Below are 15,848 nucleotides of genomic sequence, written 5' to 3'. Positions count from 1 at the left end.
AGCCCCAGGCTGCTCAACCTTTCTCTGTAACTCAAACCCTGATATCCTGTCAACATTCTCGTAAACCTTCTCTGCACCCTCTCTATTTTGTTTATATCCTTCCTATAATTCGGTGACCAAAACGGCACACAGTATTCCAAACTTGGCCTCACCAATGCTTTGTACAATTTCATCATAACATCCCAACTCTTGAATTCAATACTCCGATTTATGAAGGCCAACATTCCAAATGCCTTCTTCACCACACCATCTACCTGAGTATCAGCCTTGAGGGTACTGTTTACCATAACTCCTAAATCCCTTTGTTGATCTGCACATCTCAATAGCCTACCATTCAATGTATATGACCTATTTAGATTTGCCTTTCCAAAATGCAATACCTCACACTTATCCATATTAAATTCCATCAGCCATTTCTCAGCCCACTCCTCAAGCTTTCCTATATCTCTTTTTGCTATGGTAATCTTCCTCACTGTCACAATACCACCAATCTTTGTATCATCTGCAAACTTACTTATCCAATTCACCACCCCTTCTTCCAGATCATTAATATATATAAACAAACAATAGTGGACCCAGGACCGATCCCTGAGGAACTCCACTAGTCACCGTCCTCCAATTTGGCAAACAATTTTCTACCAGTACTCTCTGACACCTCCCATCCAACCATTGCTGAATCCATTTCACTCCCTCCTTATTTATACCTAATGCCTCCACCTTTTTCCTAACCTCCTGTGGGGAACTTTGTCAAAAGCTTTACTAAAGTCTAAAGAGACAACATCCACAGCCTTCCCTTCATCATTCTTTTTTGTTACCCCCCTCGAAAAACTCTATAAGGTTTGTTAAGCATGATCTACCCCTGACAAAACCATGCTGACTACTTCCTATCAATCCCTGTTCTTCCAAATATTTGTAAATGCCATCCCTCAGAACACTTTCCATCAACTTACCCACCACAGACGTCAGACTCACAGGTCTATAATTTCCTGCTTACATTTGGACCCTTTCTTTAAACAGCGGAACAACATGAGCCACCCTCCAATCCTCTGACATCCTAAATATCTCTGTTAATGGCCCCACTATCTGTACACTAGTCTCCCTGAGTGTCCTTGGGAATACATTGTCCGGACCTGGAGATTTGTCCACCTTTATCTTTTTTAATACTGCCATCACTACCTCCTCAGTTATCCTTCTATGATTCATGACCTCACCACTATTTTTCTTTACTTCAACTGCTACAATTTTTTTTCCCCAAGTGAATACCGAGGAAAAGAAATCATTTAAAATTTCCCCCATCTCCTCTGACTTTTCACATAGCCTACCCTCCCTATCGACAAGGGGTCCAATTTTATCCCTCACTAATCTTTTACTTTTAATGTACTTATAGAAACCCTTTGGATTTATTCTTACACTGCCTGCCAAAGCCTCTTCGTGCCTCTTTTTAGCCTTTCTAATTTCTTTCTTATGATTTTTTCTACACTCCTTGTAGTTCTCTTTCAATTTCTCATCACCCTGCTGTTTATACCTCTTGAACACCTCCCTCTTTCTCCTAACCAAATTTCTAATATTCCTCGAAAAACAAGGCTTCCTGTGACTTCCAGCCTTTCCTTTGATGCTCACTGGGACATACCTACTCTGTACTCTCAAAATTTCTTCTTTGAATATTCTCCATTTTTCATTTACATCCTTTCCTGAAAAAATCATGTCCCACTCAATACTCCCCAAAGCCATTCTCATTCCTTCGAAATTTGCTTTTCTCCATGTCTTGGGTAAACTTATACCTCTCATTTTGTTCGTTTTAGGTTGGTCACAGTGTTTGAGCTACCGAAAAAAAAATAGACACACACACACCGAGAGCAGTTCAGATTATACAAATGTTTATTACAAATTCAAAAGCTGATTTCACACTACAATATGCAAGCCCTTCCCAATTATACTTATCAACGCTTGGACTGGTCCCAACTGCCGAAGTGAGGCAACGACTGCACACTTGTAGTAGGTTGTCAGGGCGCCGGTAGCAGCTTCTCCACCTCCCCTGACCGGGACGTTGGCTGGACTCCAGAAGTTCTTCTTGCTGAGAGATGTTTCCACCTCTCGGAGAGTCTCAAACTTCAGCAGTGGGACCATGGCTTATATTACCCAAAAACTACACCTATTCCCAGCACAGCAAGAAAGATAAGCAAGCAAGCTAGCATGCTAGGCTTCTAACGAATAACATAATTTTCAGCTTATCACTTTGAATACAATGGTTTATTTTGCATCAAGGCTAGGCCTCTGACAGTCTGTGACCAAAACAAGCAGGAAGATTAAATGTTCTTGGTACACAGATGTCCTTTCGTCAGATAACTGCATCTCTGGCCCCTTGGTGGAACTTAGCTTATGTCTGCTGATTCTAAAACACAAGCAGGTTCTCAGCCTTGCAGAACCCAGAGCTGCAAGTTTAAAAAAACAGGTTAGAATCTTCCATTACACTCCAATCCAGAACCTCAACTTTAGGCCCTTCTTTGTTCTTCCCTAAAAAGACCCTCTACTAATAGAGTTGTGATCACTAGACCCAATTTGTTCTCCAACATTAACCTCAGACACCTGACCTATCTCGTTCCCTAACAGGAGATCCAGTATTACACCGTCCTGAGTCAGTTCCTCTACGTATTGATTAAGAAAACTATCTTGCACACATTTGACAAACTCTAGTCCATCCAGCCCTCTTACTGTATGGGTATCCCAATCAATGTGAGGGAAGTTAAAATCTCCCATGATCACTACCTTATGTTTATTACACATATATGCTATCTCCTTACAAATTTATTCTTCCAATTTTCTTGGCCCATTTCGTGGTCTATAATACACTCCTATTAGTCCCCTCATGCCTCCTCCACCCCTCAATTCCACCCAAACAGCCTCACTGGATAATCCCTCCAAACCATCCTGCCACCTCACGGCAGTAATGTCCTCCTTAACAAGCAGAGCAACTCCTCCCCCTTTTTTTTCCCTCCTGTTCTATCACATCTAAAACATTTATATTCTGGAATATTTAGTTGCCAGTCCTGACCCTCCTGTAACCAGGTCTCACTAATTGCCACAACGTCACGATTCCAAGTGCCAATCCATGCTCTAAGCTCATCTACCTTGTTCACTATGCTTCTTGCATTAAAGTACATGCATTTCAGAGAATGACCCTCACATATATTCCCTATTCTACCTTTTACCTTAACCTCCATCCTTCCTTTGTCATCTTTATTATTCTTAACTGGGTGGCCATGCACCCTAGACACTGCTTGCAAACTCTGCTCCCCATCCCCCTGCCAAACTAGTTTAAACCCTCCCCCACAGCTCTAGCAAATCTGCTTGCCAGGATATTGGTCCCCCTCCAGTTCAAGTGGAGTCCGTCCCTTTTGTACAGATCTGACTTTCCCCAGAAGAGATCCCAATGATCCAAAAATCTTATCCTCTGCTCCCTGCACCAGCTCTTTAGCCACACATTCATCCTCCACATCCTCCTATTACTACCCTCTCTAGCACGTGGCACCAGAAGCAATCCAGAGATTACTACCTGAGAGGTCATGTTTTTTAACTTTCTGCCTAATTCTATGTATTCCTGTTTCAGGACCTCATCCCCACTTTTAACTAAGTCATTGATCCCCACATGGACCACGACTTCTGGCTGCTCACCTTCCCCTTGCAGAATTCTGTGAACTCGATCAGAGACATCCCTGACCCTAGCACCAGGAAGGCAACAGACTAACCTGGATCCCTATTCTCATCCAAAAAACCTCCTATCTGTCCCTCTGACAAGTGAGTCCCCAACCACAATTACCCTGATCTTATCCCTCCTTCCCTACTGAGCCTCAGGGGCAGCCCCTGTGCCAGAGACCTGACCCCCACGACTCGTCCCAGCAGTATCCAATGCCGAATACATGTTGCTGAGGGGCACTTTCACAGGGGTACTCTGCACTGGCACTCTCCCTCCTTTCCTTACAGTCACCCAATTCCACCCATATCACTTTAAGTATTCCTTATGCCATAGGTGCTTTGTGATTAGTCAGGGATTGCTTAAGGTGGGATGTGGGTAGAAAGAAATAAATTTGAAAACCACTTGCTTTAATCGTGCCTAATTGACTTGTTATGTGCAGGGTTCCATAACTCCAAAGGAAATGGGCCAATGACAATTTTTCTCAAGAAAAATATTTTGGTAACAAAATATTTCAACCTTCCCTTCCCACTCACATCCCACCTTAAGCAATCCCTGACTCATCACAGAGCACCGATGGCATAGAGAAGACTTAAAGTGGTATGTGAGTTGGAAGAAAAAGGTTGGGGACCACTGAACTAGTGAATAATGAGAAACTGCTTCATTCTGATTGATGAGAATGTGTAATCCACCACAACAGGAGTGAACATAGAAAATTTATTGGGGAGATGGATGATAAGGCTGAGATATTTTGATAAGAGAGAAAAAAGAAAAATCTAAAGATAATATGTAGATGATGGAGATCCAAAATAAAATCGAAAATGCTGGAAGCATTTAAAAGTCAGGAAGCATTCATGGAAACTATTGAATTCTGAGTATTGTATCACATCCAGACAAAAGATAGGACGCTGTTCATCAAGCACCATATGCTGCATTTCTTTGGAATCAATGCAGGAGGCAACAGGACAGGCAGATGAGATTGAAAATGGTGAGGAGAATTAAAGAGACAGGCAGCTGTAAGTTCAATGTCATCCTTGTGGATTGGACTGCAAAGCAATCACCCAATATGTGTTTGGGAGAGTTTTAGTTGGTGTACCTAGTAGCATAGAGCCGTGCCTGCACTGAGTCAAGGGGTGACGGGTATCATTTTTTTCCTTGATTGTATGTACCTAGTTTGTGGTGTGTGTTTTATTCCCATTACGATTTTCAAATGCATGTCTTTTGTCAATAAAATCATTTACTGCAAGACTATGTTCAGAGTCCTTGCTTTTGAGACCCATTGAATCTGTTTCCTCACTTACAACAATTGCTGCTGTGAGCAGAGTCTCAAAGGTCTTGGCTGAACACAGAAGCAGGGAAGGATTTTCTGGAATGGGGCAAGAAAGGCACTGCAATCACTAAGGATAGAATTCATGGATGGTCCAACGAGAGGAAGGGATTTGGGAGCTTGGCCAGCATGCTGGGGGACCATGGTAAAGCATTGGACTAGTCCAAGCAGTTAGACTTGCATGGAAAGAAAATTGGGCACCACGTGGTCTCCCTTCTTAAGACTTCGGGTTTCCCCAAGGCTAAATCATTAGGGAGTTGACACTGGTGAACGACATTTACAAGGGAGCCACCGATCGCAACTTTTTAGAAAACACCAGGGTGACCAGCGCGCTAGCGGGATAACTGGTCAGGATCTGCACCAAGTGGGGGGCCATCCGCAGCCATTGCCCCCAAAGCAAAGTGCTGTGACCCCCCATATGGTCACGGCCATCGCTCGCCGTCAGACTCGCCCCCACCCACTCCCACGTCACCATCATCCCGGGCAACCTTGCAGGGTGGAAAGGGACACAGATGCAAATAGAGGGGTTAGGGGTTTCCCTTTTACCTGCGAGAGAAATCACTCTCTGCAAGGCCATCGGGAACCAACCTCCTCAACACATAGCAGTTCTGATAGCAGCTTCGCCTGAATGCATTCTAGGGATCAGTACCTTATTCCTTTATATTAACAGGGGTAAGTTTACATTTGGGGTCACGTGGGCTACAGTCGTAGTTGGGGCAGCCAAAAGGGAATCAGTCGTTGTTCCCCCCTCCCTTCCTCCCTCCAAGGTTGTCTGTAGCGAACAATACAGAGTGCCGAGGAGACACCAAGATATCACTGAAGCCGTCCAAGCCCGACTGAAGGAGGGCTTAATTAGACCCACAGTCCTGTCTGGCCTGTCTGCAAAAAGAATGGAATGTAGCACATGACAATGGACTACAGACACCTCAACAAGTCTGTCCCCCTCTCGCTACCACCGTGCTCAACATCGTCACCCTAGTGGAGGATATTGTGGGGCACCCAGACAAGACTTAGTATGCAGTGGTGGATTTAGCTAATGCATTCTTTTCCATTCCCCTCCTCCCCTCCATCCCAACTTCCAAGATCAATTTGCATTTGTCTGGGCGCGAGACAAAATACAAGGCTATATTCATAGCCTCACTATCTGCCCGTGGCTTAATCTCTCACAATTTACAATGCATATCCTCTTCCCGCGAGGTGTCAATTCCCCGTGCGAGACCATTGTCTCAGGGCCTTTCATATACTAATCTCCTCTCAGGAAACAGGATTGTGCATTAATATTGATAAGGTGCAGGGCCCCAGCCAGAATGTCCAGTTGCTTAGAATACAATAGAACTCAGGCCAAAGAGATATTCCTGAGACTGCCAAGAATAAAATTTTGAATTTTGCCATCCACTCAAATAAAACCAACACCCAAAGCTTTGTGTGCCTCCAAGGTTATTGGCGGCAGCACAAACCCCACCTTACCATGTTCCTTGGACCATTCTATAGGGTCTCTCGTAAGAAGACCACATTCTTATGGGGACCTGAACAACAGGTTGCTTTTAACAAAGCAAAGCAAGCTGTTGACACTCTTGGCTAGTGAGGCAGTCACAAAATGGAGCCTCTGGCAGAAGATCCAAGGGTGCAGAGTTCTACTCGACTTCTTGACAAAATCTCTGTCTGAAGCTGCCGCTCATTATAGCCTGTTCGAATGCCAGCTGTTTGCCTGCTACCTATGGCTCTCTGCGAGCTGATATGGTTGCTGCTTTCCAGCATTCATAGTGCCCTAGTCAACCTTGGGGCCATCAAGCATACAGCAGCCACCAGGAGAAGAGGGCTATTACGGAGGTGGAGAGGTTTTGGATGTTGGCCTTTCCTAGGTATGGCATGGGTTGATTATCCTGTGAGGTCACCCAGATGATGTGACATGGCCAACGAAACCACAGTAGCACTGCAACATACCAAAGGTCCCCTGACTTGAATAGTGGAGAGCTGACGGCCATCAGGATAGTCGCCCTGCAGAATTGAATGGCCGTGGATTACCAACTTGCTGCTAATGGTGGTACCTCTGCTGTGATTGGTAAGGAGTAGAGCAGCATCACCCACTTGACCGCTCATATTTGGGACTCAGTGGCTAAAATTCAAAAATTGAGGGACCACTTCTTCCAGCATAACATCATGGGAAAACTGGTGGCCATTTGGTTCTCTGGGGGATGGTGGGCAACTATCATCCACTGGGCGACTGCTCTCATTCTCGTTATTGTCTTCTGTATATTATTACATTGTGTTTGCCAGATGTCTGGCATGTCTGTCTTTTATTAATGCTGTATATTATATAATTTTAAGCTTAGAAATATTTGTAACCATGACTTATCAGTCTGTTAAAGGTTTCTCTTTCACTATATTGCATGCAATGATTGGAGAGTGGTGTGACTTCCGAGGAGTGGATTGTATTGTGGAGGGTCGTGGCTGTCACGTGACAGCACTGCCCCTTACCTAGTTGGAAGACACATTACCTACCCAACCCACCATCAGTGCCCACCTGACCATTGGCCCTTTTAAGTGACTATGTACTTGGCCTTGTGCTATTATTAGCTGTTGTAATCGATCAGACTTTGCTGACACCGAACAATTTGTCCCTGTAAATTACCTGGGCTGGACTCCCCAGCCTTCCAGCACTAAAAAAGGTGCCACATGTGCTCGGTTCTTTCTCTTTGCATCTTTGAGAGACCACACTGCTCACAAGAACAGTGGAACAATGCTGGAGAAATCATTGGAGAGGAGTACACTGTTTTAGAGCTTTTTAGTTAGCATCCTAAGTAGCATAGAGCCATGCCTGTACTGAGTCAAGGGGTGGCAGGTATTGTATTGCTTTTTCCATGATTGTATATATCTAGTTCATAGTGTTTATGTGTGTGTTTTATTCCTGTTATGATTTTCCCATGTGCGCCTTCTGTAAATAAAATCATTTACTGCCAGACTGTATTCAGAGTCCTTGCTTCTGAGACCCATCGAATCTGTTTTCTCACTCACAACAAGGGGCCGAAGGGCCCGTTTCTGTGCTATATTGTTCTATGGAATGCAGAAAGTGGGAGGTGGTCGCAAACCTGGCCAGGTCCATTACAAGCTCTGACCTACTGTCCCAATAAGATATCCATGAGAGGCATTGCTTCATGAAGTCAACCGACACCAGCAAGTTCCCCCATCACCATGGTCACAAAATCTTCTTATTATATATAAATATTTTGGAATTATTCAAAGATCAGAGATTAATAACAGAAGTTTGAAAATCCAAAAAAACCTGCAGATGCTAAAAATCTGAAATTAAAATAACAAATACTGAAAATAACAAATACTGTAACTATCCAAGATGTTAGCAGTGTCTCTCTTCATAGCCTCTCCTGCTGCATATTTTCCACTCTTATTATTTTTATATTGCAAAAACAAATTTGCCACTCAATATTGAGATCATTGTTTGTGGAATACTACTGAGCACAAATTTGCTGCGGCACTTGAATTACTATTTTGAACATCTGAAATATCTCTTTGGCTTTGATTGTACATTTGGGATATCTCTAACTTGTATGTTTTTTTGTTTGGCTGCAGATTTAGCTGAGACATTGCTGGACATGACACTAATAAACACCAGACCTCTAATCTCCACTTTGGAAACTTCTTTCACGTGTGTTCTTCATGGCTCACCCCCGCCTGATCAGATATTAATAGCACGGGATATTGAAGCCTACACCGATCAGCCACAGAGCCCTCTGAAACAGAACAAGACTGAAAATTACTCATCGCATGTTTTGTGGAACACAGACAAGAATCATGAAGGCATTGGAGTATTCTTTTGTGAGGGTAGAGTGAAAGACAAAGTCACCAGAATTACTACAATTAAGATGTCACAAGAAGGTAAATCAGATGTGTACCTGTGCACACAGGTACAGGAACATGTCAATTTGGAAGGTGATGAGTATAGACTGGTGCATTGTTTATGAATTGCATTCAAACATTCTTCTTCATCTGCCCCCTCTTCTTCATCCTTTCCTCTCTCTTCTGCATCCAAGGAACTTTCAAAGGGAATTGTATAAAATTAAAAAAAAAAATTTGTGGAACTAATTAGAGACAGAAGGCACAATGGCATTCTCTGTGTTATAAATCCATGGATCTCACTGATCTCACATGTAATAGAGGAAGAATTCTGTTATATGTGACCTGCAATGAGATCTCCTTGAATATTAAAATGGATTGTTACTTTTTAGGTGAGAGTGTTAGTGCATAAGCATGATGTTGACAACTCAGTGTTCTTAAATATGACCCTGAATAGATGCTTCTGGAACCAGAATGATATGATTTATTTGAGTTGGTAAAACCATTGTATTTTATTTCACAGCTCATTTCTTGCCAGAGATAATTACGATCACTGTGAGCAATGGTGAAGATGTTACCATTCAGTTCCAGCGACAGCACCAAACAGAAGCCGATTTAATGATCTTTCAAAATGGTAATAAAACTGCTTAACTGTAATCTAATATCCTCGGATTAAATAAATATTGTGTTTAAATGCTCCTTCTCGTCATCTTGGTGCTAAATACAAAGAAATAGTATTTTGCCCAGTTGACTTTCAAATTCAAACATTTCTCTGTCAGTAAATAATTTTACTTTGAGGTGATCTTATACTGGTTTCTCACATTTCCCAACTTTAATTATCCTGCAAGACCCCAGGATCTCAAATTCCCCCTCAACTCTACTTGGAGTAATGGCTATATTTCTGATCACCCAGCTCAAGGAAACACACTATTAAGCTGGATAGGGTGCAGAAAAAGATTTAGTAGAACAATGCTGGGTTTGGTGGGCATGAATTATAAGGAGAGGTTGGATAGTCTTGGGAGCTTAGTAAGCCTTAGGATGTCCTTATAGAGGTACATATAATCATGAGGGGCATTAATAAGGTAAATAGTCATTCTCTTTTGCCCAGGGTAGGGCAATCTAAAACTGAAGCACATATATTTTCAGTGAGAGGTGAACCATTTATAAAGAACTGAGGAGGCACCTTTTTCTCACAAAGAATGGTAGGACTCCCCAGAGGAAGTAGAAGTGAGTATTTGCAACAGTTTTAAATTTTACAGCATGATAACAGGCCATTTTGGCCCATGAGACCTAATTGCACCCAGTTAACCTACCACCTCCGATAAGTTTCAAATTAGTTAAAAGGCATTTAGATAGGGGTACGTGGATAGGAAAGCTTTAGAGAGAGATAGACCAAATGGGGGCAAATGAGACAAGCTAAGATTGACAACTTGGTTGGCATGGACAATTTATGGTGAAAGGCAAGGTCAGATTAGGGACAGTCATCATGGCTTTGGACAGGGCAGGTAACGTCCTACAAATGTAATGGAGTTTTTCAGGAGGTGACAAAGATGTTGATGGGGGTAGGACAGTGGATGTTATCTTCATAGGTCTGAGAAGGCATTTGATAAGATATCTCATGGTAGGCTGAATCAGAAGTACAGATGCATTGGATCACCTGCAAATTTATGAGATGGATTCAGAATTGACAGGTCCATAGAAGACAGAATGTATTGGAGAAAGGGTGTAATTCTGATCTGAGTCATTTTTGTTCTGGGATAAAGATTATAACACCCTACCTTATCAATGCCAATCATAATTTTATAAACTTCTATTGGGCCACCCTTCAGCCTCCAATCCTCCAGAGAAAGCAACGCAAGTTTATCCATCATAAACTGTGCTTCTTCTCTGCCATTATGGACAGAACCTATGATCATAAATTGACCATCTATCTATTTTGTGTATTTTTTCTCTCATCGACTCCCTTCATGGACAGAGCAGAAGCAGAGTTCCTGTGGCCACCTGTCAACCCACCTGTCTCTCCATTCAATGCTTCATGCTTTGTAATCCTCACCAGTACCAAGGAGATCTGGCCGTCAGAAGTTAATGCTGAAGTTAAACATAGAATTGAATAATGGAACTGTTATGGTGTTGCTGGATTTCCAGAAGGTTTTCGATAAGGCATAACAGGTTTATCAACAAAATATGTTATCTTTTGGATATTGCTTTTAATTGATCTAAGGCATGCCACAGTTGCTGAATTTGTCACACTGCAGAACCCTGCAGTATTGATAAGGGGGGAAAAAAAGGGGATAATGATGAATTGCAGCAGGAAACAAGTTGGCTGATGAAAAGGACAGATACATGGTAGATGATGAATAATGTGCAGAAATAATGTAGTTTGGCTGGAAGAAAAGAATATAAGACAGGAATATCTAGAAATTATGAAAGGGCTTTTCAATGAGCATCCCTTCTTTTCATCAGAAGCTAGGGAATTGTGTCATCATTTAATTTGCAACCTTTGTTCTATTTAACATTTATTTTGCATTTTTCTTAACATTTTATTTTTTTGTTTCAGATATATTTATCTCCTCCGTGCCACAAACTGACATCTCTAACACATGTAAATACCATATTCAGTCAGTCAGCTTGGAGAATGCAGGTGTCTACTCCGCATTTCTGATCGGACAGGGAATTTCAACGACAGCCTTTACCCGGTTGATAGTCAGAAGTAAGACTTAGAAATGCTTTTAATTAACTACTGTATATTTTAAATCAAAATTATTAATAGAAAATGCTAGAAACACAGAGATAAGCAGAGCTGAAGTTTCTGATTTTATCCTCCATGTCATGCCATAACTCCATTTGTTAACTTTGTTCATGTATCTACAAGTATTGTTTCCCAGCATTTTGTTTTCATTTCAGACTCTCAGCATCTGCAACATTTTGGTTTTAGAAGATTTTCTAACAGGCATCTGGTGATGGGACTGATGTCAGAGTTGAAAGTGAGAAATTGTAAGAGCTGGTGAACATGGAATTGCACAGCACAAGACCAGGCTCTGGAGCCCATGTGTCAGTGTTGAACATGATACCCAAGTTAAACTAAAACTGGCAGACTCGCTGAGTTCCTCCAGCAATTCTTTGTTTGTTCTTCTGCTTGCACTTAATATATATCTCTCTATCCCTGCATATTCATGCGGTTATCTAGAAGTTTCTTAAATCCTACTATTCTCTCTGCTACCACCGCTATTCCCGGCCATCTGTTTCAAGCACCTACCATTCTCCATGTGTTTAAAAAAACTTGTCCCAGACATCTCATTTTAAGTCCCCAATCCTCATCTTAAACATATGTCATCTAATAAATTAATCTAATAGATTTACCCTGGGAAATAAATTCTGATCATCTATCCTGTCAATGCCTATCAAAATTTAAAAACCTTCTATCAGCCTGTGATACTCAAATGAAAACAACCTAAGTTTGTTGAAACTCTCCCCATGTCATATTCTTTAATCCAGGTGAATCTCTTCTGTACTCCTGCACATCCTTCCTGTCGTGGGCGACCAGAATTGCACACAATAGTCCAAGTGTAACTTAACAATTTTTAAAATTATAGCTGCAGCATGCCTATATTTCATACTCAGTACCCTGGCCAATGAAGCCAAGCATATCATATGCCTTCTTTACCACACTATATACTTGTGTGGCACTTTGAATGAACTATGGACCTCAATCCCATCAGATTCTCTGTTCATAAACACTTTGAGGAGTCCAGCCATTAACTGTAAATGTGCTCCTTACATTTACCCTTCAAAAGGGCAACATCTTGCCCTTGTTTTGATTGAACGGCATCTGCAATTTCTCTGCCCACATCTGTAAATGATCTGGATCCTTATGTATTCTTTTAGAATACAATAGGATTTAAACTGCAGAACTTAAAGTTGTATTCCCTTCAGTTTGGATTTAATTTCAATGAGATGATAGAGGCAAATTACTTCTTCTGGCCTGAGTCCAGGGCAAAGCCTAAGTCTCAGAAGCAGGTGCTAAGGGGTAGCATTAAGAAAGTAGACTTCACACAAGATTTGTCACCAAAAACCTGTGGCTTGGGCTCAATGGAAAATCTTAAAACTCAGCTTGATAAGTTTTGTTAGGAAGAGAATTAAGGCAGATAGATTTAGGATGTTATTTAGCAAAGATTCAACTGAAAGTGAATGAGTTGAAGGGGTTAAATGACTTCCTTCTGTTCCACTGCTCATTCACCTTACTGTATTTGTACAGTAGTAAAATGGAAAATAATTATTTTGCTTCTCTCCTGATTTTAATATTGCTGCATCTTTTGTGCATAGTTGCCAACATCACAGTACACCTTTAAATATGACAATTAAAGTTTAACTTTATTAGTTTATGGAAGATGAGGGTTGTACTCTTTGATCTTATACTCTTGGAAATGCCATTATTCCAGCAGTTTTTAAATAAGGAGGTATGTTTCTTCTTGTAATTTTCAGCAATATGGCAAAGGTTGAAATGGAAAATTAAATACGAAAATCGGTGAAAAGTTATCCTCACTCTTCCATCCAAAGTTTAATTCTGACAAAAAAAAAGCAAGTTTGGCTTTTGCGTGAGAAATAGTCATGATGAAATGCAGAGAATAACAGAATAAAAAAATCAAGAAACAGTCTTCTCAGTCCTCCACATCCATGCTGTGTATCTATCCACACGAATCCTATTTGCTGCATTAGATTTATATTCTGCTATGCCTTATTGATTCAAGTATTTGTCTAGATGCTTCTTAATAATGGCAATTCAAGACTCTTTCAGATCCTCTCTCACCCTTTTATGTTAAACCTACATCCTCTTGTCTGAGAGATCCTCAACCCCATTTGTAGAGCCTGCTCACAATTTTCCTTCCATTTATGGGAAGACAAATCAAGCCTATCATATCTCTCCTTGCATCTAAAATGCTTAATTCAGGCAAATTCCTGGTGTATCATCTCTGAAGCACCATCACTATCTTCCTTCAGAGTGGCATACAATACTCTTAACTGCAGTCTGAGCAAGGTTTCCTAAAATTTTGGCATGCCATCCCAGCTCCTATTTCCTATGCCAGGGACAATGACAGCAAACATCACATTGTCTTCTTATCATGTTAACTACCTGTGGCATCACATTTGGGACTTTGAAGTCGTTCTTTTCATGAGCAATCCCGAGGGGCCTACCGATTACTGTGCATATTTCTAACAATGAGCTGTTCAAGATTCCAGCATCTAAAGTGTTTGTGTTTCTCCCTTGTTTGTCCTTCATTTGTCTAGATTAAATAGCATTTGCCATTTTACTATCCAACTCTCCAACTGATCTGTATCATGCTATATCTTGACCCAATCTTTCTCTGCAACACCACAAGTTTTTATATCATCTGCCAATTTACTCATCATATCCACTCTAGTTTTTTTCCACACCTCTGCTAAGTAGAAAATGTTTCCAATAATCTATGCTCCCTATGTCACTTAAAATCTTGTGTACCTCCATCAGGAATCCCTCTGTCTCCTCTACTCCAAGGAAAGCAAGCCCAGCTACTCCTGGAGGAACACTGTGGGTGAATCAGACTCTCTGGGTTAGAGAAGGAAAGTGGCTGAAACTCTTCTTATTCATTATTTAATCCAGTTTTATTACTGAAATGCTCCATCTCTGGCAGCAACCTAGTGAATCTCTTCTCAGCCTTCTTTGTACAAATCAGGCACTTTTTCCACTCTCAGTTACCAAACATCCCCGGGATACCTGGTACAAATACTCTTGATGTGTTTCTTAGTTTACAACCCTCACCCAAAGCTTAATATCTATTATTTATGATAAGTTGGCAGGTTTAAGACATGCCCCTCTTGATAACATCAAAACTGCCTGGGAACAGGACTTGAACCTTTCACTGTTGGATGAGGATTGGAATTCCATATTAAGTTGGTTAATTCTTCTTTCTGTGCCCGTCACTGTTCGTTGCAATTTAAAGTTGTGCATAGGACTCACATGTCCAAAGTCAAATTATCTTGTATTTACTCAAATGTGGATTCCTGTTGTGACAAATGTAAGAGTGGTGAGACTTCCTTGTCACATGTTCTGGGCATGTCCAAGCCTTGAAAAATACTGGAGGGATGTTTTCCAAACCTTGTCTCTAATCCTTAATTTAAATCTGGAACCCAACTCTTTGGTTGCCATTTTTAGTACCACTGGAGAAGATGGCGTTCATTTAAATCCAATCCAATATCGCACTCTGTCCTTCACCTCTCTTTTGGCTAGACGTGCAGTATTAATAAGATGGAGGGATGCTGCCCTATCTACCTACACTCAGTGGCTGAGGAATATTTTGTCTTGTTTAAATCTAGAAAAGATTCACTATTCAGTTAGTAATACAAATAAAAAGTTTCAAATGGAGTAGGGACCCTTCCTGAATTATTTTCATAACCTTAAGGACTATTTTTTTCACTCATTTTTTTGTCTTGCCCTTTTTTTTAATCTTCTCTACATATAAAACTCAATTTCCAGCAACTTACTGTATTACTCCAGAAACAAAACACACTTTTAAATGTAGAATTCCAGTTTATAGACGGGGCAAAGAGGTGAGGGCTTTTTGGGATACAATTACAAATTGTACTTTATAACATGGATGTGCTCTATAAGTTTGATAATTTTGCTATGTTTTTTAATTTTTTGACATCTATGTTATATACTCTACAAATTTTCTGTATGTTTGTTTATTCTTGAAAAATAAAAATATAAAGATAGTTAGGGTGAGTTTAGAAAGGCTGGGTTTTTCTTCCCTGGCACGTTGGAGGCTGAGAGGCAATCTTAGAAAGATTTAGAAAATGATGAGTAGAAGAGTGGATAAAGTGAATCCTTGCAGATATTTTTTTTTCCCCTGGAGAGATGATTCTAGAACTTGAGGGCTTGGGTTTAAAATGAGAGAAGAAAGATTTAAAGGGGACCTGAGGAACAATTATTTCACTCCGAGA

At 41.0% G+C, this 15,848-nt stretch overlaps 1 protein-coding gene across 5 annotated transcripts in view; it reads left to right on the top strand.

Moving 5' to 3' along the window:
* Positions 1–15,848, top strand: part of tek (TEK tyrosine kinase, endothelial) — a 129,754-nt gene that overhangs the window by 5,147 nt on the left and 108,759 nt on the right. For all 5 annotated transcript variants that reach the window (XR_011353568.1, XR_011353572.1, XR_011353562.1 and 2 more), the window contains exons 2-4: positions 8,607–8,912; positions 9,394–9,504; positions 11,428–11,580. Coding sequence is in view for 2 of the 5 variants with exons in the window: in XM_069924654.1 (XP_069780755.1) it covers positions 8,607–8,912; positions 9,394–9,504; positions 11,428–11,580 (570 nt within the window). In the remaining 3 variants the exon portion in view is untranslated. The remainder of the gene's footprint in view (positions 1–8,606; positions 8,913–9,393; positions 9,505–11,427; positions 11,581–15,848) is intronic.

The sequence above is a fragment of the Narcine bancroftii genome, chromosome 1 (genome assembly GCF_036971445.1).
Source record: "Narcine bancroftii isolate sNarBan1 chromosome 1, sNarBan1.hap1, whole genome shotgun sequence".
Lineage (NCBI taxonomy): Eukaryota > Metazoa > Chordata > Chondrichthyes > Torpediniformes > Narcinidae > Narcine > Narcine bancroftii.
The sequence above is the reverse complement of the archived record's forward strand: the minus strand, read 5'-3'. Positions and strand labels throughout refer to the sequence as shown.